Source organism: Scyliorhinus torazame, chromosome 4 (assembly GCF_047496885.1).
Source record: "Scyliorhinus torazame isolate Kashiwa2021f chromosome 4, sScyTor2.1, whole genome shotgun sequence".
NCBI lineage: Eukaryota > Metazoa > Chordata > Chondrichthyes > Carcharhiniformes > Scyliorhinidae > Scyliorhinus > Scyliorhinus torazame.
Genome location: NC_092710.1, coordinates 212,147,109 through 212,172,677, shown reverse-complemented (window position 1 = coordinate 212,172,677; position 25,569 = coordinate 212,147,109). Strand labels below are relative to the sequence as shown.

General features: G+C 45.4%; 1 protein-coding gene and 1 long non-coding RNA gene across 3 annotated transcripts in view; one reads left to right on the top strand and one right to left on the bottom strand.

Moving 5' to 3' along the window:
* Window positions 1–25,569, top strand: part of rspo3 (R-spondin 3) — a 135,737-nt gene that overhangs the window by 19,117 nt on the left and 91,051 nt on the right. Inside the window, exons 2-4 of one of the 2 annotated variants that reach the window (XM_072499247.1) lie at window positions 5,137–5,328; window positions 9,326–9,475; window positions 19,124–19,318. In XM_072499247.1, coding sequence (XP_072355348.1) covers window positions 5,137–5,328; window positions 9,326–9,475; window positions 19,124–19,318 — 537 coding nt within the window. Of the gene's footprint in view, window positions 1–5,136; window positions 5,329–9,325; window positions 9,476–19,120; window positions 19,319–25,569 lie in introns of both variants that reach the window. The other variant, XM_072499246.1, reaches the window with a different exon arrangement.
* LOC140410735 (uncharacterized) overlaps window positions 1–25,569 on the bottom strand; it is a 118,602-nt gene that overhangs the window by 54,828 nt on the left and 38,205 nt on the right. The gene's annotated exons all lie outside the window — the stretch shown is intronic.

The following is a 25,569-nucleotide window of genomic DNA, read 5'->3' as shown; positions in this document are numbered from 1 at the left end:
ATAACTAGGGACTTAGAAAATAATGATCTGATTGGGCAGAGTCGACATGGATTAATAAAAGGAAAATCATGCTTGACAAACCTGTTGGAGTTTTTTTAAGGATGTTACCAGCAGAATAGATAAGGGGAAACCAGTCGATGTCATGTATTTGGATTATGTACAGGAGGCTAGTAAACAAAATTAGAGTGATGTACGATCAATGGCCACTAAAGCGAGGTTGTAGTCCAACTGAAGGCTTTAATAAGCTAGATGTTTCCCCCAGCAGCTCAGGTACAGAATGAAGGCTGCTGGGGCGGCACGGGCTCTTATACCCCGCCTTGCAGGGCGGAGCTACCATACAGCTTGACCAATAGGAAACATACAATATCTACCAATGGTGTTCCAGCATTGTAATACCTCTACACAGACTACCACATGGAGCACATGGGCTAGGGGGTAATATACTGACATATATACTGACATGAATTGAGGATTATTTAACACACAGAAAACAGAGAAGAACAAAACTGATCATTCTCAGGTTGGCAGTTAGTGAGTAGTGGGGTATCGTAGGAGCAGTACTTGGGCTCTAGCTGTTCAAAGTATATATCAATGATTTGAATGTGGGGACCAAATGTAATATTTCCAAGTTTGCAAATGACACAAATCTAGGTGGGAATATGTGTTGTGAGGATGATGCAAAGAGGCTTCACGGGGATATTGGACAGGCTGAATCAGTGGGCAAGGATTTGGCAGATGGAATAGAATGTGTATCAGTGTGCGGTTATCCACTTTAGTAGGAGGAATGGCGTTGCGGAGTATATCTTAAATGTTGAGAGACTGAGAAGTGTTGATGTCCAAAGGGACCTGGGTGTCCTTGTTCATAAATCACTGAAAGCTAACTTGCAGCAAACAATTAAGAATGCAAATGGCATGTTAACCTTTATTGCAACATGACTTGAGTACAGGAGTTAAGATCCCTTGCTTCAAATTTGTAGAACCTTGGTTAGACTGCAACTGGAGAATTGTGTATAGTTTTGGTTCCCTTACCTACTATAAATAGAAGGAATGCAGTGGAGATAGGGCCGCCGAATTTGAAAGATAGACTTTAGAGATTATACTGGAAGTCTAAACCTAGGAGTGTGGCCGCACAGAGGTGGGGAAGGACGTAGAGCCGGTAATTTTTAAACTGCCTTCCCTGGATTGTGAGGTTTGCTACACAAAACCCCATTATCACTACTGAGTGGGAACCGGAGGCCAGAGAGTTTTTTGATTAACGGGGTGGACGAGGAGAGAACAGCGCCTTACCGTGTCGGGGTGTATGAATCTCTCCGTGCTCCCAGAGTCGATTAAGCAGGACATCTCGTGCCCGTTGATTAGTACTGTTGTTGTAGCAGTTGAGAGTGTTCGAGGCCGGGACTGATCCAGGGTCACCGAGGCTAATCTCAGCAGTTGAGCGTTCTCTTCGGGCGGTGTGCGGTCAGCCGAGCTGGGGTCCTGGGAGTCCATCCAAGATGGTGGCTCCCATTGGCCGCACATGGCTGGGGGTGCACAAAATGGCGGCGCCCATCCATCGAACGTGGCATCCGTGGGACAAGATGGCGGCACCCGGGGGCGGCACATGGCCCTGGAGTAGGAAGATGGCGGCGCTCGCTGGCTGCACGGGGACCGTGGAGAGGTTTGTGGTGGCGGTCCGCATTCGCCGCCGGAGACCGCGACGACCGCACGGGCCTGGCATACCACCACGAAGTGGCCCTTTTTACCGCATCCCTTGCAGGTGGATGCGTGGGCCGGGCAGTGCTGACGGGGGTGCTTGGTCTGCCCGCAAAAGTAGCAGTGGGGCCCCTCGGGGTTGCCAGGCCGCCTTGCAGCACAAGTTTGTGGGGGATGGGGGATTTCCGGGGTCGGCTGCGGAGGGTTTCCACACTGCCCAGGGGGCTGCCGCGCGGTCGGGAACGTAAGCGTGGGTGTTTCTGGAGGCCACATCCAGGGAGCCTGCAAGGGCCCGTGCCTCCTTGAGGCTTAGGGTGTATTTTTCCAGCAATCGCTGGCGGATTTGGGAGGACAGCATACCTGCCACGAAAGCGTCCCGGATCAAAAGTTCTATGTGGTCGCTCGCCGAAACTTCCGGGCAGCTGCAGTTTCTCCCCAACACCAGGAGCGCACGGTAGAATTCTTCCAGCGATTCCCCAGGGATTTGTCACCTTGTTGCTAGCAGATGTCGGGCGTAGACCTGGTTTTCCGGGCGAATATAATGTCCTTTTAGCAGCTCTATTGCTGCATCGAAATCTGCCGCGTCCTCGATGAAGGTGTAAATTTCCGGGCTCACCCTTGAGTGCAGGACTTGCATTTTCTGTTCTCCCGTGGGTATGTTTTTGGCCGTACTGAGATATCCTTTAAAACACGCCAGCCAGTGCTTGAAGATTGCCGCTGAGTTCGCCGCGTGGGAGCTGAGTTGCAGACACTCCGGCTTGATTCGGAGCTCCATCCTTTTAAATCTAGCTTATTAAATTGATGCACGATCAATGACCACTGAAGCGAGGTTGTAGTCCAACTGAAGGCTTTAATAAGCTAGATGTTTCCCCCAGCAGCTCAGGTATAGAATGAAGGCTGCTGGGGCGGCACGGGCTCTTATACCCCGCCTTGCAGGGCGGAGCTACCATACAGCTTGACCAATAGGAAACATACAATATCTACCAATGGTGTTCCAGCATTACCAGGTACCGTAATACCTCTACACAGACTACCACATAGAACACATGGGCTAGGGGGTAATATACTGACATGAATTGAGGATTATTTAACAAACAGAAAACAGAGTAGAAAAAAACTGATCATTCTCAGGTTGGCAGTTAGTGAGTAGTGGGGTATCTTAGGATCAGTACTTGGGCTCTAGCTGTTCACAGTATATATCAATGATTTGAATGTGTGGACCAAATGTAATATTTCCAAGTTTGCAAATGACACAAATCTAGGTGGGAATATGTGTTGTGAGGATGATGCAAAGAGGCTTCACGGGGATATTGGACAGGCTGAATCAGTGGGCAAGGATTTGGCAGATGGAATAGAATGTGTATCAGTGTGCGGTTATCCACTTTAGTAGGAGGAATGGCGTTGCGGAGTATATCTTAAATGTTGAGAGACTGAGAAGTGTTGATGTCCAAAGGGACCTGGGTGTCCTTGTTCATAAATCACTGAAAGCTAACTTGCAACAAACAATTAAGAATGCAAATGGCATGTTAACCTTTATTGCAACATGACTTGAGTACAGGAGTTAAGATCCCTTGCTTCAAATTTGTAGAACCTTGGTTAGACTGCAACTGGAGAATTGTGTATAGTTTTGGTTCCCTTACCTACTATAAATAGAAGGAATGCAGTGGAGATTCACCAGATTAATTCCTGGGAAGACAGAACTGACCTTTGGGGAGAGAATGAGGACACTGAACCTTGATTCTGAACTTCTTGAATGAGAAGTTATCTCATTGAAACCAACAAAATTCCTAAGGTGTAGTGAATCTTTGGAATTCTCTACCCCGGAGGCTGTGGAAGTTCATTGAATATTTTCAGGACAGAGGTTGGTATATTTCTAGGTACAAATGCAGTGGATACTGGAAGGCTGCAGAGGGATTTGGATAGGCTAAGTGAATGGGCTAGGGTCTGGCAGATGGAATACAACGTTGACAAATGTGAGGTTATCCATTTTTGTAGGAATAACAGCAAAAAGGATTATTATTTGAATGATAAAATATTAAAACATGCTGCTGTGCAGAGAGAACTGGGTGTGCTAGTGCATGAGTCGCAAAAAGTTGGTTTACAGGTGCAAAAGGTGATTAAGAAGGCAAATTGAATTTTGTCCTTCATTGCTAGAGGGATGGAGTTTAAGACTAGGGAGGTTATGCTGCAATTGTATAAATTGTTAGTGAGGCCTCACCTGGAGTATTGTGTTCAGTTTTGGTCTCCTTACTTGAGAAAGGACATACTGGCACTGGAGGGTGTGCAGAGGAGATTCACTAGGTTAATCCCAGAGCTGAAGGGGTTGGATTACGAGGAGAGTTTGAGTAGACTGGGACTGTACTCGTTGGAATTTAGAAGGATGAGGGGGGATCTTATAGAAACATAAGATTATGAAGGGAATAGATAGGATAGATACGGGCAGGTTGTTTCCACTGGCGGGTGAAAGCAGAACTAGGGGGCATAGCCTCAAAATAAGGGGAAGTAGATTTAGGACTGAATTTAGGAAGAACTCCTTCACCCAAAGGGTTGTGAATCTATGGAATTCCTTGCCCAGTGAAGCAGTAGAGGCTCCTTCATTAAATGTTTTTAAGATAAAGATAGATAGCTTTTTGAAGAATAAAGGGATTAAGGGTTATGGTGTTCGGGCCGGAAAGTGGAGCTGAGTCCACAAAAGATCAGCCATGATCTCATTGAATGGCAGAGCAGGCTCGAGGGGCCAGATGGCCTACTCCTGCTCCTAGTTCTTATGTTCGTATGTTCTTAAATGACACCAAGGCATATGGGGGATAGCGTGGGAAAATGTTTAGGTAGATGAACAGCCGTTATCAAGTTGAATGGCGGGGCAGGCATGAGGGGCCGAATGGCCTACTCCTGCTCCTATGTCCCTATGATAAGGCTCATGAAGATTATTACTTCAATGTAATTTGCAAGAGTATGACAAGAGGAAACAGGTAATAAATTATAAATTTCAGGCTGATATTTGGTGTTTATGTCTCAAACCTTTTCAAGGGCAATCAGAGCTGGGCAGCAAGTGGTGGCTGGTGATCCTATGTTTGAATATCAACAAAGAATGCCATCTAAGTAGTGGAGGTGATAACCACAAAATAATTTAAGATACAACTGGATTTTATACTGAAGGACTGTAGTGCTTCTGGTTGGGTCCTTTAAAATGGACCAAATGACCTCCCTCATCTTTGATTCTTTTGTGACCTTATGACCTAACCAGCAGTCTAGATCAACAGATTTCGGAACCCCCAAAGTAGCAGTATTAAATGGTTATCAATACCCATCCATAACATTATCAAAATTACTATTATCCTGATATAATCTATTACAGATTAATTTTGATCATGAATATTGTGTTTTAAATTTTGTACAGTGTTAATAGCCAGTTAGATAATAACTATTGTTGTTTCCTACCAGCCAACGCGAGTGTGAGCCAAAGTTGCCCGAAAGGGTGTGATCGATGTTCTGAGTATAATGGATGCCTGTCATGTAAACCCAGACTCTTTTTCTTTCTGGAGAGAAATGGGATGAGACAGACCGGTGTCTGTCTCTCCTCCTGTCCGAGTGGATATTATGGAGTCCGAACACCAGAAATGAACAAATGTACACGTAAGTGTCCAAAACATATGGGTGCCACCTGGAGGTTAATGTTGTGTTGGTTATCTTAACGGCTCATTTCCCAGAGGCAAAAGCAATTTAAAGAAAACTGGATAATATGCTGGTTTTATGCTGACATTTGAACCTAAGAGGACTGCAGTAGGCTTATCCAGCACTTAAGTTTATTAAATGCCATTATTGAACAGGATTCTAACATTATTTTAGTTTGGTTCACATATGCATCCATCAACACAAATATTTTTAAAACTTTCGGCAGAAGCATCTTAGGTCAAATATGAGGGGTTTTATACGTAAATGACACAAAGACACACTCCCTACATTCTAAGCATTTGTAGAATTAAAGTTCATGTAAAAAAATTGTAAATTGTCATTGCTCACCTCGGGGAAAGGAAAAACATCCCCTCAAAGGATATTTAAAAATCTAAGCAGTTTCGTTAGTCAGCATTACATTCAAATATATTTTATTTAACTTCAATAATTATTTTAGTTTATTTTTCTGAATTATCAAGTACGAGCAACAGGTACCAGCAGATCTCCATAACTCACCAAAGTAACCTCTTCTTGATAAGTGAACCAACAGAATGAATATTGGCAGACAATACAACACTGGACAAATCACAGGCAAACTCGATCATCCTTACCATCCAAAGTTTAGACATATATTTTCCAACAAAAACATTCAATAGTGGTCAGGATTGAGACCCCTGGCTGATTTGTTTCCCTACTTAACATAAAGATGCTAATCTGGCCTGACTGAGATAGGCAAACATGCTTGGGATCAATCCAGGAAGTTTGTACCGTTGACTCCATGCAGCGGATTCGCCAACCAACATCCTAAAGTCTACTGGGCCTTTCTGACCACTGGTTTCATATCCACAATCAGCATTCCCATACTTTGCTAAAGGGCAACTTGTGTGACCCGAGACTGTGAGCATTGGCAGTCTGTTCACATTTGGTCTGACCTTGTTCTCAATTGATATTCACACTTGCACTCTTCCTCGCAGAGGTTTCTAGACACCAATCAGGACTAAGAAACCTGGTTTAATTTTCCTCTCCCTAGCTCTGGGTCACTATGACTAATTGATACACCAGCCTCACATTTGCTATATTAACTTGCATCACTCACAATTTCAGTCCTATTGCACTGTATAGTAACATATCCCCAGAATTGATGAAAAGTGGTGCTGTAGTGCTTTAAACAGAACTGGGAACCTAGGATTACCAGACTGTAGGACATAGTATCACATATTGCGTCAGTGAAAGAAATATGACCTTACTTTCACAAAAGCTTTTGTTCCACAATATCAACATACCCATATGTGATCTTAAATTCACTAATGTATTTCTTTGGCTAAAATTAATGTTGTCTATTTTAAAGTATTTTTGCCAGTTTTGAGATGTTGCTTAACAATGTTTTAAGGTTCACGCTATAAGTGGTGCAAGATAATACATAGATTGTCTGAGGGCAGTTGCAACAGAGTAATCTGGAGTTCAGGTAGCAGTTTTAATAGTGAGAGAAAAGCCTAAACAATAAAAAGTTAGATTGTGAGTTTGGAATCAAATCCTAGTATTTTTTCAATACAAAATACTAGATGTTATGTGACTACTTAATAACATTCATGCTTTTTCTTGTAAGCAATAACTGTCGGGACATTAAATAATCATAATGGTTACACAGGAGGATTAATAAAATTAACAAGAAATCATCTGTAATTAATCATCAAGATTTTCCACTTACATATTTTATATACTGTTCTTAAAACTGGGCATGTAAACAGCTTGTTTCGAACAAAACCAAAGCTTCATGTGATAAGTTCTACACAGATGGGGAAACTACTTATCATTGAACATGAATAACTTCAAATACTTACTTAACGGTATTTCAATCATTTAGTATATGTATTGAATTCTGCTTCCTGCCTTCAGCTTCTGCCCTAATGTGTCTCAAGATTTGAAGCTTTTGAATTCTTGGCAGTGAGTGAGACAGATGTTATTTCATAAATGTATTATTCAATTCCAGAAAATATAGTTCCACTTTTCATTCTGTGAAATTCTATAAGCATATATTAGCTATCAAATATTTGTAGATGAACATAAGACATGTGGTGATACAATGTCTTTCATGACCTCAGGACATCTTGAAGCACTTTTCAGCCAACTAAGTACTTTCCGAAGTAGAATTTATTTACAGTGCAGAAGGAGGCCATTCGGCCCATCGAGTCTGCACCGGCTCTTGGAAAGAGCACCCTACCCAAGGTCAACACCGCCACCCTATCCCCATAACCCAGTAACCCCACCCAACACTAAGGGCAATTTTGGACACTAAGGGCAATTTATCATGGCCAATCCACCTAACCTGCACATCTTTGGACTGTGGGAGGAAACCGGAGCACCCGGAGGAAACCCACGCACACACGGGGAGGATGTGCAGACTCCGCACAGACAGTGACCCAAGCCAGAATTGAACCTGGGACCCTGGAGCTGTGAAGCAATTGTGCTATCCACAAGGCTACCGTGCTGCCACGGTAATAATAATAATCTTTAACAGTGTCCCAAGTAGGCTTACATTAACAATGCAATGGTGTTACTGTGAAAACCCCCGAGTCGCCACATTCCGGCGCCTGTTCGGGTACACTGAGGGAGAATTCAGAATGTCCTATTCACCTAACAGCATGTCTTTCGGGACTTGTGGGAGGAAACTGGAGCAGCCGGAGGAAACACACGAAGACACGGGGAGAACGTGCAGACTCCGCACAGACAGTGACCCAAGCCGGGAATCGAAACCGGGTCACTGACGCTGTGAAGCAACAGTGCTAACCACTATGCCACCATGCCACCCAGTCACAATCATATTGCAATGTTATGTCTAACAACAAAAGCTTGTATTTATAAAGGATCTTTGACATAGTAAAAACATCCTTACCACTTCACAGGAGCATTATCAGTTAAAATTTGATACTGAACCATGCTAAGCCAGATTCGGACAGATAACCAAAAGCTTGATCAAGGAGATAGATTTTAAGCAGTAACTTAAAGGAGGAGAAAAGTAGAAAGGCAAAAAGATTTAGAGAGGAAATTCTAAAACTTAAGGCCTAGGCAGCTGAAGGCACAGTCACCAATGACAATGCAAAGAAAATCAGGGGTGTGCTTGATGCCAGAATTGGAGAAACTAGCGACCTTGGAGGATTACAAAACCAAAGCCTCCTGTGACCAGTAGGAGGGCTGTAGTAGGTTACCTATGTCAGGAGGGGCAAGATCATAGAGGGAGGGATCTGAACAGAAAGATGAGAATTTTATAATTGAGCCATAATGTCTAGTCACTTTTATGTAAAGCATATCACTGTTATCATAAAGAGTAAACTAATTTAAGTACAACTTCACGACAAAGTTTATGTTGCCTGAATGTGCTGTTTATCACCTCTGTATTCCATTAATTTATATTTGAAGTCCAGACTCATCCATTTCAAGATGTTGATGGCAAGATGTCACTTACATGCAACAGTACATTCCAAAAAATGGAACTTGCTGGTTGTCCATTTAAAACCTAATTCACCACTCAAAACTATTTACTTTGTGGTCATTTTGTATATTTATAAAGTTTTATATTTAAAGTGCATTGCCAGTTGCACTATTTATTATCTCCAGGCTTTGTGAAAGCTGGAACAAAATGATCTCTTAAAATGTACTGCCAGTAAACATGCTTCATTCAGTAAAGAAAGCAGAGACCACACATTACAACTGCAGGCTCTGTCACAGTGGCCACTATAAATCCCATCTTTACACATTTTCATGACATTAAATTCCTTCAGATCATGCATTGGTTTCACTACAACCATTATTAAAGCAATCTGTTAGGTTCAGTTTAGATATAATTTCCCCTGACTTGCCCAGTTTATTAGGTGCAGTGCTGTGCTCAATTCTGCACCAAATTAATTTCGCAGAGAGGAAAGCCTTCTTACTTTAACTGTTGCTTTTAAATCTGTTTCAGGATGCAGAGCTGACAACTGTGACACCTGCTTCACCAAAAATTTCTGTACAAAATGTAAACCGGGATTCTACTTGCATAAAGGAAGATGTTTTGATATCTGCCCTGAAGGGTTTTTCCCAAGTAACCAGACAATGGAATGTACCACTCATGGTAAGAAAACATCTTCAACTTGAAACACAGAGGCCTAAATCTTCCGGTCTCACCTGCCACAACCACCGTCGCGTGCGGGATGGCAGATATGTCGGAAAAGCCAAATGTCCTTGACCTCGGACGTGAAGTTCTGGTCCCGGGGTGGCCGGGACTGGAAAGTCCAACCAAAAGATAAAGACTGATCTTGATATAGTGATTTTCATACCCGCAAGATATCTTCAAATGTCTTATAGCCAATTAAATAATATAAAGTGCAATCACTATTATAATGTAGGGAATGCAGCAGCTAACCTGCAGACAGCAAATTCCAACATCTAATAATCACCTAATAATTTGTTTTAGTAAAGGAGATGTGGAATAAGTAATGGCCAGGACATTGAGTAACTTCCCTACTCTTCTCCAATATTGTGCCATGGTATCTCCATGGAGGGCAGGTGGGGCCTCAGTTTACCATTTCATCTGAAAGACAGCACCTCACATTGTGCCGCACTTGCAGTAGAATATGGCAGCATTGAGCAAATATTGCTGTGAATATACAGATTTAAAAGTATCTTAAAAACAAGCAGTCACCTCTCCAATATTGCACCATTTTGACCCAGCAGAAGCTGATGGCCACTGGGGTGTTGATTTCCAGATAGGCAATGGTTCAAGGAAGCGAGACATTGGCTGGGATTCTCCGTTGCAAGTTTGACTCGCTACCGTTGCTGCCGAAGATGGGGAATTTTTCACTCAGCCAAATCTTCCATTCACTGCAGTGGGACCGGAGAACCTTCTAGCATCTTGTTAGTCACATGATACAATTAAAAATGGAGTTACTGCAGCACGGTGGCGCAGTGGTTAGCATTGCTATCTCACGGCGCTGAGGTCCCAGGTTCGAACCCGGCTCTGGGTCACTGTCCATGTGGAGTTTGCACATTCTCCCCATGTTTGGTGGGTTTCGTCCCCACAACCCAACAATGTGCAGGCTAGGTGGATTGGACACGCTAAATTGCCCCTTAATTGGAAAAAATGAATTGGATACTCTAAATTTTTTTATTTTTAAATGAAGTTACTTACTAATCATAGCAATCCATCACGGTCAATGGGCGCGATTTAACGGAAACATTTTGGGAGCGTTTGGCGCGGTGTTTCTCGACGGCCGCGTTAGCGAGATTGCAGCCCGTATAAAATGGCACTTAGTGCCAAAAATGAGTCCCCACGAGATTCTCGACATTACTGCCTCCCTTGCCGCCTGATTCGCCTGAATCAGCTTCTCCCACTAACAAGTGAGAGCTGCTTTTAAACACACCCTCACCACTCACTCCGAGTCAACACACTTGCATGGTAGCGCACAGGCCTACTCCTCGGGTTGGTGATGCCAACCTGGCTACCCGTGCTGTCCAGCTCCTCCAGGGCTCTCAATGCTGTGGATGAGAGGCGAGTCACTCTGTTCTCCTGAGGGGGGTCAGAGGACCCGCAGCAGCGTCACCAATACCGCCTGGGAGGCAATGGCAGCGGCTGACAGTGTGGTCAGCATGACCAGGAGGACACCGTCCAATGTTGGAAGAAGACCTATGACCTCCATGGAGCAGCAAGGGTAAGTTACCACATCCCTTCTGGCATCAGTTGCATCTGCCACCCTTTAAATTCCCCCCGCCACAAATCACTGGCTGGCAACTTGCACCTTCTCCAAATCTGATCTTCATGCTTGTACCGCAGCACACCCTGGCACCCACCAGAACAACCCCTTCATGTCCAGGTGCGGTGCCCACACATGCCACCTGCTATCGACCCCCCTGAACCATCAAATGTGCAGATCACAAAGCCCTCTCTTTCTCCCCGCAGGGGATGATAGCCCATAATAAGCAGGAAAGGCCCAAGACGGTTGCAGGTTGCCAGTGACCTGAATCCTCAGCCCTATGAGGAACGGGCCCTGGAAATTGCGGGGTTATCCAAGAAGAGAGCACTCACCGACAGCAAGGTTGGCCTGCGCCAGAGAAGTGAGGATCCACTGCCCCTTCAACAAGATGTCCTGTCTCAAGTGAGTTGTTCATGTCAGACAAATGATCCTTCACTCTCACTGCCCACATGTCTCACAGGATCTCCACCTGATGAGAACGGGCCATCCGGAGTCATTCCCCCACTTCCCAAGGGACCACCTCAGAGGAGAGATCTGAGGAGACCACCATGGAGGCGTCACAGCTATCACCCACGCCTTCCACCAGCATAGAGCCAAACACCTCAGGAGGGTGACAGTCCTCTGGGGCACAATCTGGTGGGCACCACTCAGTTGCTGACGTACATCAGGTGGAGCCAGGAACATGTAAGAGAGATAGTAGTCAGAGGTCTGCTGGATCCCAGGACTCAGCTGGGTCCCAGTCAGGTGCCGAGCCTCGGGACTATGTTCTCCCAGAGCTGATGGAGATGATAGGATGCAGCCATGACATTCAGGAAGGAGTATCAGTGACATTCCAGCAACAGCAAAGCTGATTGGAGGAGCCCTAAATACTTCAGGCGCAGGAGATGGCACCGACAATGCGTGGAACCGAGGCCAACACTGCTAGGGTGGCGACTGCAGTGCAAAATCTGGAGAACAACGCCCACGTTTTGAGTGGTGGTGCCCAAGGCATGGCTCAGCTTGTGATGACCATGGCTGAGGGCCTTGACATCATGTCCCAGTCGATGAGGGACATGGCCCAAATGCAGGTGGACATTGCTGAGGCACTCCAGAGCGTAGCCCGGTTATTGCTGAGCGCGTCGACACATGGTGCAGACAATGGGGAGCCTCCAGGACTGGCAGAGCCAGATGACTCAGGCGCTTATGGAACTCACTCCAGCTGCCCCTCTGTCTAATCAAGTTCCCCTGGGCCCTCAAGGCACCGTGAGGGAGGAGGAAGCACTGGAGGCCAACCTGGGGTCTGCCACCATGGAGACGATGGTGGTGTCCAGTTATTCTGAATCCTCCCCTTCTGACAATGGCGCATCTCAAGGACAACGGGCAGAACAGGTTGGAATGGCAATGCTTGTGACACCAATAAGTTGGTCGGTCCCTCACGCTCCAGGCCCTCCAGAGGACGTCCATGAAGTGCATCAAAGGCTGAGGGCACGGAAAGCATCATGCTGCCTCCACCTCTGATATACAGCCTGGGGACACATGTAAATGTAGTAGTAGATTATGAAAGACCAAGAATAGTGAGGAGAACTGAGTGACCTCTGGGAGGGTTCACTATCTGTAGCAAGGAAGAATAGAAATGTAAAATGTTCACTATTAAAACATGTAACACCTGATACATGTGATACATCTGTCATACTAATCTTCACAGCGGGTCTGCCTACACCCTTACCCCCTTTTGCCCTCAGCTTCCTCCCCCCCCAGGCACAGTGGTCCGAGATCAAAGGCCCCTGATGCAGACCCTGTTCAGAGGATGGGTGTGGGCGCGCTGTCAGCAGAAAGGAGTCAGACTTCCGCATAAACTGAGGAGCATCGGAGCTTTCCTCACAGCGAGTTATCATCACTCTCTGCTTGTATGGTGACCCACTGACAGTGTTAAAACAGGCCCATCACCCTGGAGGGGTCTTACACAGACCCTTGGAGGGATCAGGATGGTCGGGGAGGACATGGTGTGATGGGAGGTGGGGAACTGGGGGAGAGGGCAGCATGGTAGCACAGTGGTTAGCACTGTTGCTGCATAGCACCAGGAACCCGGGTTTGATTCCCGGCTTGGGTCAATGTCTGTGCGGTGTCTGCACGTTCTCCCCGTGTCTTTGTGGGTTTCCTCCCGGTGCTCCGGTTTCCTCCCACAAGTCCTGAAAGATGTGCTTGTTCGGTGAATTAGACATTCCAAATTCTCCCTCTGTGTACCCAAACAGGAGCCGGAATGTGGCGATTAAGGGATTTTTACAGTAACTTCATTGCAGTGTTAATGTAAGCCTAGTTGTGACACTAATAAAGATTATTATTTTATTTTTATTGGTGGGGAGGGGAGATTGGGGGGGAGGGGGGAAGGAGGGAAATGGAGGCAGGCGGTGATTGCGGGGTAAACAAGGGAAATGGGGGGCCGGGTATTATTGGGGGAAAGGAGGGAAGTGGGGAGGGGGCGATGGGGGGAGTGAGGGAAATGGGGGGGTGTCATTGTGTGCGGGATTGGGCTGACAGACGGAACCTTGTCATATGAGAATCTGGATACAATGAGGGCCTCCCTGGTCCTCGTAGCATCCTTGCCATCACCTGTCCTCCATCCTCTGGCTCCTCCTGTGACTCCTCCCCGGAGTCATCCTCTAGCCCCTCCTGGCCCACCACCTCCTCCAACGAGGCTGCATGACTCTCCTCTTCCTCCAGCATGCATCCCTACTGCTGTGCCAGGTTGTGGAGGGCACAGCAAACCATCACCAAGTGGGATATCCTCTGGGGTATAGACTGCAGAGCACCACCTGAGTGGTCCAGGCACTGGAACGGCATTTTAAGCAATCCAATGCACCTCTTAATGACAGCACGGATGGCAATGTGCTTCATTGTATTGGGTCTTCGCTTCGGTGTCTGGCCTCCGCAGTGGTATCATCAGCCAGGACCTCAGCAGGTACCCCTTGTTCCCCCATGAGCCAATGCATCATCCTGAGGTGGTCCTCGAAGACACCGTGGATCTCCGAGCGTCGCAAGATGTAGCTGTCATGCACAATCCCGAATATTCAGAGAGTGAAACTCCCTTCCTGTTAATATACGGCATTCCCTGATGCCCCGGTGTGCGCAGGGTGACATGTGTGCCATTGATTGCAATCGCTCTGGTCCTGGGGTATCCTTGCAATGGCGGAGAATCCTGCAGCCAAGCATCTTCGTGAGGCTGGTCCAGATTGAAGGTTGGATGCCTGGGTATACAGGGCAACCGTAACCTCCCGGATGTACCTGAGGTCTGTAGATTGCGAAATGCCAACAGGAGCCTGCTCGAACCCTGGAATGACTCAATGTCATAAAAGTTGAGGGCTGATGTTCACGGCCACCGGTAGTGGTAGTCCTCCTCCTCCACGGAGTTCCAAGGTCGCGAGCATGTGATGCAGGTGCAGATGCCACACTGTCTCTCTGCTGAGACAAAGTCTTCTGCGGCACATGGTGTCCATCTGCTCATTGAATGACCAACAACATATGTACACCATAGGCCATCACTAGCCTTTTTTTCTGGGTCCCTCTTCAGCCTGATGGACAGCCGGATCTTCAGGTTGTTCGGCGCCGCTACTGCCTTCTCCAGCGTCTGCCCACCTTGGCTGCCTCCAGCAATGTAAGGGCAGCCTCCGCGGGATCCACACCAGCTAACATTTTTTGATCTGGAAGGAATTGGAGCAGGAAAGAGACAGACAATCAGTTGGGGCTTCCATCCTGGGACTCACAAATTCCCCAAGCCTTCTCCACCATTACGTGTCATCCAGTGAGCCAGGAGCCAGTTGGCCTGCAAATCTTGTTCTGCACACTCACACCCGGCCAGGTCAGGAGTCCCAGACTCCAGAACTCTGCAGGTGCCCTTCCCTGATCCATACATTTACCGTTTGGTTGTGAGAAGATCCCCAATGCTGAAGCCCTGCTCTTTAGTGTTTGATTGTTGGCAGCTGCCTCTATGGTACTGACACTCCTCGAGTTCAGGCACACAGTTCAGGAATCAAATTTTGCTTGACATGCTATGCAGTCAGTAATCATCCTCTGAGACATGGCACATGTGCCCTCGAGGAGGCACTTGAGAGTTGAGGAGCGTGAAGTGCTCTCACAACTAACAAGGCAAATTTTTTATTTGAAATCGCCTTCAGTTGTGAAGCTAGAGGCTGCTCACAGTAAAGGGGGGGTGAAATTGAATTTCATGATCGAAGTCACAGCAGGGCTCTCTCCTGGAAGTGTTTGGTAGGACAGACAGGCTGCAGCTGTGTTTGCCCCTGTTATGGGTCTCCACAATATTTGAAGATGACTTGAAGGCCTCACATATACAAAGCCCTTTACTGCCCTCTGCCCAGGGGTGACCCCCAACCTAGAACACTTCAGCCCCCTGACCAAGCCCAAGGCCCTGAGGGATTCTCCCCTCATCCCCCACCCCTCTTGTGCCCCCCACCCCACCTCTACCCGAGCACTGGTGAAGCAACGCCGGTGCCCTGGTACTTCATGCTGGAAAATGGAAATAGCTACTCATCTCCTCACTTCCCCTCAGAAGCCATCACACCAGCTTCACGTTTATAAAAAGGAGTGCAAAACAACGGCAGCGTTATTTTTCTCCAGGGAGTCGGATAATTCCCGAGAGGTCGCTGCATTGTCTTCAATGTCGCTGATGAGATTAAAATGAATGTAAATGAGGGTTAATGATATGCTTGCCTTTTTTGGCGAGATGCAGAACTCGCCATCAGTAGCAGGCCGGGTGAATTGCAAACTGGTTCGCGCCCGGTGAATTTTGGCCTTTCCCACTATTCACCCAGCGTGCCCAGATCCATGCGGGTCCAATTAGTCTACAACATACCTGGAAATGACCCAAGGAAAATCCCACTGGTGGAAAGAATTGGGAACCATAGGTTCAAAGTTACCTTTTTCCTCCTGAGCGTGCTACACCTGCCATTCATGTTGCATATCATCAGAATTTGGTGCCATTAGAATACTATTAAATTATTTTAGTGCCAAACACATGCTTAACTTTTAAAAAGTGGGGATGTTTGTGGATGATTGCACAATGTTCAGCACCAATCGCGACTCTTCAGATAATGAAGCTGTCCATGTCCAATTGTAGCAAGACCTAGACAATATCCAGGTTTGGGCTGACAAGTGGCAAGTTACATTCGTGCCACACAAGTGCCAGTCAATGTCCGTCTCCTACAAGAGAGGATTTAACCATCACCCCTTGACATTCAATGGCATTACATCGCTGAATCCCCCACAACCAATATCCTGGGGGTTACCATTGATGAGAAACTGAACTGGAATAGCCATATTAATACTGTGGCTACCAGGGCAGGTCAAAGGCTAGGAATCCTACAGCAAGTAACTCACCTCCTGACCCCCCAAAACCTGTCCACCATCTACAAGGCACAAGTCAGGAGTGTAATGGAATACTCTCCACTTGCCTGGATGAGTGCAGGTACAACAACACTCAAGAAGCTCCACAGCATGCAGGACAAAGCAACCGCTTGATTGCTCCCCCTTCCACAAACTTTCAAACCCTCCACCACCGATGAACAGTGGCAGCCTTGTGTACCATCTACAAGATGCACTGCAGTAACTCACCAAGGTTCCTTTGACAGCACCTTCCAAACCCTTGATCACCACCATCTAGAAGGACAAGAGCAGCATACATCTGGGAACCCAACCACCTGGAGATTCCCCTCCAAGTCACTCACCATCCTGACTTGGAAATATGTCGCCGTTCCTTCACTGTCACTGGGGCAACATCCTGGAACTCCATCCCTAACAGCACAGTGAGTGTACCTACACCTCAAAGATTGCAGCGGTTCAAGGAGGCAACTCACCACCACCTTCTGAAGGTCAACTAAGGATGACAATAAATGCTGAGCCTAACCAGCGATGCCCACAATCGGTAAATAAAAATAAAAGAAATAGGAATCACTTTTAGTTTCTGGAATATTTGTACCTTTGTAAATGTTTAATGTTGAATATTCTAAAGTAATAATTTCTTCAGTTGAAATATAGTCACACATTTTCATCTTGATACACAAATATAACAGCTGTCCAGAAAGATGCCATGATATGTAGGAAAATTGTTATATAATTGAAAGAGCACACACTACTGCATAAAATGCTGTAGGACGAAATGTTACTTCATTCATAGTTTTATAACTAAAATGTTACTTGTTACCATAATAAAGAGGGTTTATAATTCTGAAAGAATGCAATAACTGTGGTCTTTTCAATTTTATTCAACCTATAGAATTTTCTGAAATAATTTATAGTCTCATAGAATTTACAGTGCAGAAGGAGGCCATTCGGCCCATCGAGTCTGCACCGGCCCTTACAAAGATCAACCCATTCAAACCCACGTATCTACCCTATCCCCGCAACCCTATCTTAATTTACATCAATATAATATGGAGGATACTCTTATTTTTACATTTTTTTATCGGACAAGATAGAGGTTGACAGTAGAATTGATCTGTTTTTGTCCCTGATGAAATTGGGTCCGCTCAAGGTCAGGTAGAGCAGTCAAATCCATAGAATCCCTACAGCACAGGAGGAGGAGATTTAGCCCATTGAGTCTACACTGACCCTCTGAAAGAGCACGCTACCTAGGCCCATTTCCCCTGCCCTAACCCAGTACTCCGTGCAGTGATCATGACCAAGCCATCTATCATGCACATCTTTGGACTGTGGAAGGAAACCGGAGCACCTGAAGGAAACCCACGCAGACACAGGGAGAACGTACAAACTATACACAGTCACCCAAGGCAGGAATCGAACCCGGGTCCCTGGCACTGTGAGGCAGCAGTACTAACCACTCAGCCACCAGATCTCACAGTAGTAGTAGCGCAAGATGCATACATAACACTTCCAACACCTGTGCTCAAATTGAATGTTGTGAGGTATAATCATTATTGATGTGTTTATTGCACATTAAATGGAGGGATGTTTGCACTGACTGATGAGGCACTTCTTTTTACAGTCTGCGTTGAGATCAAGGGTATTAAATTTACAAAATGCAGAGTAACGCTCCCTTTACTTTGGCGTCCATGGGATGCTTATTCCATCAATTCTCAAAGTGTGGCTTTTACACAACCTGTAAGACTTCAGGGACTTGCTAAGGCAAGCTGTTTGGAGGGCACTTTGTAACATCAATGTGAAAGGGCTGTAATGATCCTCGATGAATTCTAACAATATTATCCTTAAAAGTGATGCCTTCTATGGCGTTGAAATAATCATTATCCACATCAGCTATGTTATAAATTCAGGTCCATCATAGATTCTACCTTTTAATTTAGGTCTGTCATAGATATCATTCTAAGTTTCAATAGCATCCCCTAAGAAGGCTGAACATCCTACTTCTATAGGAGTTGATTCACACTTAAGCAATGGCACAATTTGGGGTGCCAGAATAATATGCCATTTTGGCCTAAACTGATATTTTTGTGTCTTGAATGTGTACTTCCTCAATCGCTACAAAGGTAGACCAAACAACGATTTGATGAGACAAAACGAACATACAGGGTATAAGTTATAATCAAAACTAACTTTACTTTCCATACTTAACCAAAATAATGGACTCACCATACTGTTGGCATGTTATCCTTCTGGTATCTTCAGAATGATCTTGCTTGTTGTACAACTACAAATATTACTAAAGTTAACCCATTCATTTTGGACTTCAGTCCAGGTATGGAGAGAAAAGAGTAGGAACTCCTCTCTTTGAAACTTCTTTTTCTTGAGTCAGCCTCATTTCAGTGTCAGCATTCAGTCACACCAGCCAGCCAAAAGTGCAACGTCCCATGCAAACCAAATGGCCGCATTGAGTTAGAATGAATAGAACTGTCACTGCAGCATTAAGTAAGATGGAACTATCATTATAATGCCAAGCTACCTTTCATTGCCTTAAGCATATAGGTTCAGACACACTGTCCAAATCCTAATCTATATCTCTAAAGTTAATTGAAAAAAGTGAAACAGAAAGATCCTGAACAATGTTGCTTATTCATTTACAGTAGATTGTGAAGTAAGTGCGTGGAATGCGTGGAGTTCCTGTACAAAGCGAGGGAAGACATGTGGTTTCCGGAGAGGCAGCGAGTCAAGGAAGCGAGAAATTGTGCAGTTTCCTTCAGCACATGGCAAACTCTGTCCAAAAATCACTGAGTCAAGAAAATGTATTGTGCAGAAAAAACGATGTTCAATAGGAGAAAAAGGTAAGAGGATTTCTACAAGGGAGGCTCCAAAGGAGGGACAGAAGGCCACCAAAATAAATAACTCCATAACCTTATAATATTGCAACAACAAATGCCTCAAACAACTAAATCTACCATACATCATACCAATGCTGTTACCAGTTATCATTGTCAGGAATGTTTTGTCACACTAACTAATGCTTAGCTGGGAAAGTAATTGTCTACCTTTTCATTTGAATAGCTTGTAAATTATTACACGTATAATATTTAATTGCAATGCTTTATGCACTTTTGCTCGTGAAAAACCATGTAATCTCAGCCTTATGGCAAACACATGTGCAATATCACGCAAAGTAGGAATCCTGTTGAAGTAGCCTGAACAGGATCTAAAATGACTGTAAGAAGCTGCAGTAATCAACAAATTATTAGCTATTAGCAATTAATAAAACAGACACTACTAAGATCAAGTATAGCATATGTTCTTAGATTGAATATAGTATGTCTCTTTTGGGGGGCCATGCATTGGATTCAATTTTAATTTGAATTGGTTTTTGGAGCAAGCAAGGAGATGGATTAAGGCTTTCCTCCGTTCACTTTGTGCACTGACTATGTAACCTTAAGAAAGGGATGAAACTGTTCATCAAACGCAGTCTACTTGCATCATGTTTCTTTGAAAGAGCAGAAGATACTTTGTTAGCTTTATTTAAATAACCTGAGAATCAAGGCAGAAGAGAACTGACAACTATACTTCCAAACAGAAAATGCATTGTCACCCAACTTGAATCTTTGGTGTCACAAGATTTGGAAACACTTTTTTGAATAAGTCAATGGCCTAGAAACTGGCAATTGATCTCTTTACCCGAACAGGTAGACCCGAGGCACACTCAATGTTGGTCTCGCTCACATTAGAGCTTTGGTCCATTGCTACATTGGCAGCAGCCCTCAATTAGGTCCTGGGAGGAGGATGGGTGAGCTGTTAGAGTGGGGACCGAGCTCCACATCCAGGAACATATTGTTAAATACATACTTTATAGGGGGAGGGAGAGGCCACAGAGAGATCACAGGGATGGAGTGATCACGGGGATGGAGAGTCCACCAGGGGGGTGTGGGAGATGGTAGAGATCATAGGGAGGGAGAAATTGTGGTGAGGGAGAGATCACTGAGAGGGAGAGACCATATATGGAGCAGAGATCAAAGAGAGGGAGAAATTATGGTAGAGAGATTGTGGAAAGGGAGAGATCACAGCAGAAGGTTTGCTTGAGGGGTCTTTGGAAGCACTCTTGCTCGTCCGAGCACACAAGCAAAACTGGGAAAGTACATACTTGCTAAATCTGAAAGCCCTAGCCTCGCATAAGCTGCTCTGTTTCCAATGGATGGGAATAGAGGGATACGGACCCAGGAAGTGTAGAAGATTGTAGTTTAGTCGGGCAGCATGGTCGGCACGGGCTTGGAGGGCCGAAGGGCCTGTTCCTGTGCTGTACATTTCTTTGTCTTTGTACTCCCAGGAAACCCCAGTCCATAATTGCTAGAGTCAAATGGCCTCAACACTTGAAGAATGGAACTTCATTGAAATATTATAATCACTGACTTGCCTCTCCAGACAGTCCCAAACCTAACATTTATGAGCAGGATTCTCTGGTCCCACCAAAGGTGATAGGCAGGTGAACTATACAAAACCTGTAGATTTTGGAGGGACCGGAAGATATGCCAGTGTGTGTTGGGGGTGGGGGGGGCATTAATTTCAAGTTGCCCGCAACCTATCTTAAATTTTCATCAGATCTTTCTTCAAACAACTAGCAGGGTTTCAATGTAAAAATAGGACATTCTACTTGTTATTGATCAGCTTTGAGTTCAAACATGTAAGTTTCATTATGATGGATAGAAATGACAGTGGAGAAAGATAACTTTCCAAATTATCTTCTGTTGTATTTTATTTCTTATTTATTTGTGAGGTTGTTGATTTCAGATTAAATGAATATGCAAGTATGTCAATTTTAAGTACATTTTGCTGTAGAAAGCAGATCACATTATAGCTCACCTGAGGTGTACTGTTAAAGTCTGTACCATTGTCATTCACTGGAATGGTACCTTAGATTTTGTTATTATTATTAAAGTGTGTCTGCCTTGGCTAATTTTGATGAAAGACATATTAACCATATCTTGTGCTGAAATCACACAAAATGGAAGCTACCCAAGGTAGCAAAGAAGGGAATTCCGATTTGTAAATTTAGTTAATGTCTTCAATACAAATGAAGGAAGTCTGAGCACTTTTATGGTTGATGCCGAATGCATAAGTTCAAAAAATGAGAAAGATTTCTTCATCCCGCCAGCCCCATTTTCCAGCGCTGCGTGCCCTCGCCGGCAGCGGGATTCTCCATTCCTGCAGCTGACCAATGGAGTTTCCCATTGTGGCTACCCCACGCCATCGGGAAACCTGTGGATGTGGGTGCGCTGCCGGCGAAGCGGAGGATCCCGCCGATGGAGAATCCCACAGTTGGATGTCCTGAATCAAATGCATGTAAGAATCCATGACCTGAAATTTAGGCTTCCACCCCCCAGCGGGTTTTGAAGCAAGGCGAAGTGGAGCGTGAAATTGAAGGGACGAGATTCCTTCTGCAAAGCCCACCCTTGCCCCAATTAAGGCCATTAAGTGGCCACTTCGGGGCTTTTCCTCACCCAGCCTCAATTTTGAGGCTGGCAGGTGCAGGATAGATCATGGGGGGCATCCTCAATCTCGGGTGGGAAAGTATGCGGGTCACCTCCATCAGAAACCCCCTTCTGACTGGGGGCACCTTCCTCTCAGGTCTAATCTGATTGGTTGGCAACTCTACAAGGTGGGATTTGTCCAGCTGAGGTTGGAAATCCCATCAGCTGCCAATTAACACTCATTAGACTTTAAAAAGATAGGGGGCTGTCGGAGTCAGCGGGCGGATTCCCAGGGATGTTCCCTGCCAAATCCCCAGATGGCGGAGGCCGAGACCCCACCATTCTAAAAATGCAGTCCCATATTTTATAGCACTGTAACATAAGAATCAATCAGTAAATCCTATGTTTCTAGCTCATAATTAGAATGTAATTGATTTTAAAACAGTTTAATCATGGGCTTGATTTAACCGAAGTAAAACAGTTTTGTCTTGAATGGGTTTAGCCGGGTGTTCCCCATGCTGGCAATGCTGAGAATGATCCTGTTGTTAAATGGGACTCCACTTCATTTTGGAGCCTCGGCGAGGAATGTCCTGCTGAGGCCACACTCAGATCCATTTCCTGCACTAACGAGCTCCACTCTCCAATGCAGGAAGAGATCGGGGCGCCATTTTTAATGCCCAAGTCGTGTGCAACGAGGCCGGTAGATCGCGGCTCATACTTATTTTTATGCTCAGTGCTAAATCCATATAATAGATGCAGCAATGGCAAAGCTTGAGGAATACATAAACTGACATATTCCTCCAACACTAACTCATACTTCCTTTGAAAAGTAATTGTGAAATTTCTATCAATTAATAACAAGTTCAGAATAATGATTTTAGGTTTTCAATTGGAAATATTATATCATAGATTATCATAGAATTTACAGTGCAGAAGGAGGCCATTCGGCCCATCGAGTCTGCACCGGCTCTTGGAAAGAGCACCCTACCCAAGGTCCACACCTCCACCCTATCTCCATAACCCAGCAACCCCACCCAACACTAAGGACAATTTTGGACACTAAGGGCAATTTAGCATGGCCAATCCACCTAACCTGCACATCTTTGGACTGTGGGAGGAAACCGGAGCACCCGGAGGAAACCCACGCACACACGGGGAGGATGTGCAGACTCCGCACAGACAGTGACCCAAGCCGGAATCGAACCTGGGACCCTGGAGCTGTGAAGCAATTGTGCTAACCACCATGCTACCGTGCTGCCCCTAATATCCTACACAATTGATTGCTTGTACAACACCAGAAATAATTAATTTTAAAGGGGCTGGTCTCCTTCGAGAATACTGAAAGGAGGCTTGATAATAACTTTCAAAATCCTGAGGTGCCTGGACAAAGTAGGCAGGGATAAACTGTTCCATGGGTGGAAGGACCAGGACCCAGAGGATACCATTTTAAGTCTGTTGCCAAAAGAAATAAAAGCATCATGAGAAAAAACATCTTTATGCAATGAGTGGTTAGGATCTGAAATGCACTACCTGAGAGTGTAGTAGATGCAGATACAATTGTGGCTTTCAAAAGAGACTTGGGTCATTATCTGAAGAGGAAAGATTTGATTTGCAGGGTTGCAGGAAAAAGACAGGGAAGTGACACTCGGTGAATTGTTATTGCAGAGAACCGGCACAGTGACGACAGGCTGAATGGCCTCCTTTTGTACAGTAACCATTATTATTCTATGATTTGATGATAGACATAAATTCTTCTGCTCAGTTTATTGTAGAGAACTAACAATGCCTGCCTGTGCAAATTTTACTTGTGCAGGAAAATCCTTTGAAAGTTTCTCGTTTTCCTGAAAATGTCAGGATGCTATTAAAATTCTTGTTAGTTCCTTATTACCACAAAGTGAATGATTGATGACCACAGGCTTTGAAATTTATCAGGTGGTTATCCCGATGAATATGATCAATGATGACCTCCACTGTTGGCACTGCTGAATTTGTGGTATCACTGGGAGGTGTTGCGATATAAGATGCATGCACCTTTAGTGAGGTGTATTTTAAGCTACTATCAATTATTACTACCTCAACAGGGTGTGATGTATTCGTCCGCATGATTTGTAGGCAGTCTGCAAGCTGCTAGGTTGAGATTAAATGGGACTATGCTTGGTTCCCAGTGAACATTATCAGTATACAGTCTTATCTTCAAATAAAGAACGCACATTATCATTTCATTAATCGTTGTGTATAATTGGGATGTTTACTATGAATAACAGACAAATATAAAATGGTGGCTTTTAGTCGCAGCATGGTTTTAATAATTTGACTGCAAAATGCATGCAGTTCAATCCTTCACATTCATCAGGAAGCTGTGAAAGTGAAACAATTGTTAAGACTCATGTGTTTAAGGATTATACAGCTTTGTATATACTCCACACACACCATAAAATGGCAAAGTATCAGTTCCGCAGATAAAAACGGTGTGAATCCCACCGATGCCATTGGCGGGAAATCTCACGAAATGTTGAGCCTCTTAAATAATTTTTTTTTAACTTCAAGTGAATCACACCACGCTCTTGGCTGTCTCCCGCGGATTTGCTCGTCCCGGGGAAACGTAATCTCTGCAATTAGTAGGAACTCCATTTAAACGTCTCCTGAGCTCACACCATCACTTGTTCCAGATCCAACAAAGTGGGTGGCAGCCAAGAAGCCTGCACCAAGATTCTCGAAGGGAGTCCTCACCAGATAGAGTTCAGCAGAGGCGGGACCTCCTGTACCAAATTCCAGACGGCATCCTTTCCAACAAGGCGACCACCCCCGCCTGGGAGGGTATTGCAGCTTTAGTAAGTGCCAGCTCCCTAGATAAGGGAACGGGGCAGCAATGTTGCACTTATCAGGGTTAGTCTGCCAGCTCCAGTCTCACTGCACACCTTCACCCACCCCTCGCACCTCCAAGGTGATCTCTCACCCAGTCACCTCACAGGTTGCCCAACTGTCACAAGGCCCTCTTCATCCCCCCCCCCCCCCCCCACCCATTACTGTTCCCCCGCAGTCTTAACTCTGCTCCTCACATCCCCGCTCCCACACCAGTCCCATGCATGCCACTCCTCAACCATCTGAACTGGCAGGATTCCGGCCTACAATATCTCCATCCGCATGACAAAATTGAATATAACCGGCTTGTGGGGGCATAGCCACTGGGAGTTATGCGACAGCTCAGCCCATGTGAGGAAAAAGCCTTGATCTGGCTGGGGAGGAGCAGGACCACATCTATGCTGATGACAAAGTGGGGGCAGTAAGCAAAAGTGAGAAACCTAAAGACACATAGTCATTCCTCAAGCCTCACTTGAGTAAACATCTCGCATCATTTGCCCCTGTGATGTTTTAGTGCCATCTTCCTTCCCTTGCTGGGCAATCAGATGAGCAACCATGACCATCTCTGCGGCCCCTGAATACCAGTCACCTGAGCAGCTCCAAGGGGGAATTCTCGGACATCACCATTGAGGAGGTGCCACATCTGTCACCCGCACCCTCCACCAGCGCAGATACTCACACCTCGGTGGGATTAAGTAGTAGGCAGGCTTCTGGGTCACTCACTGCTGAGTACCCCACAGCTGAACATGCGGAGCAGGTGGGGG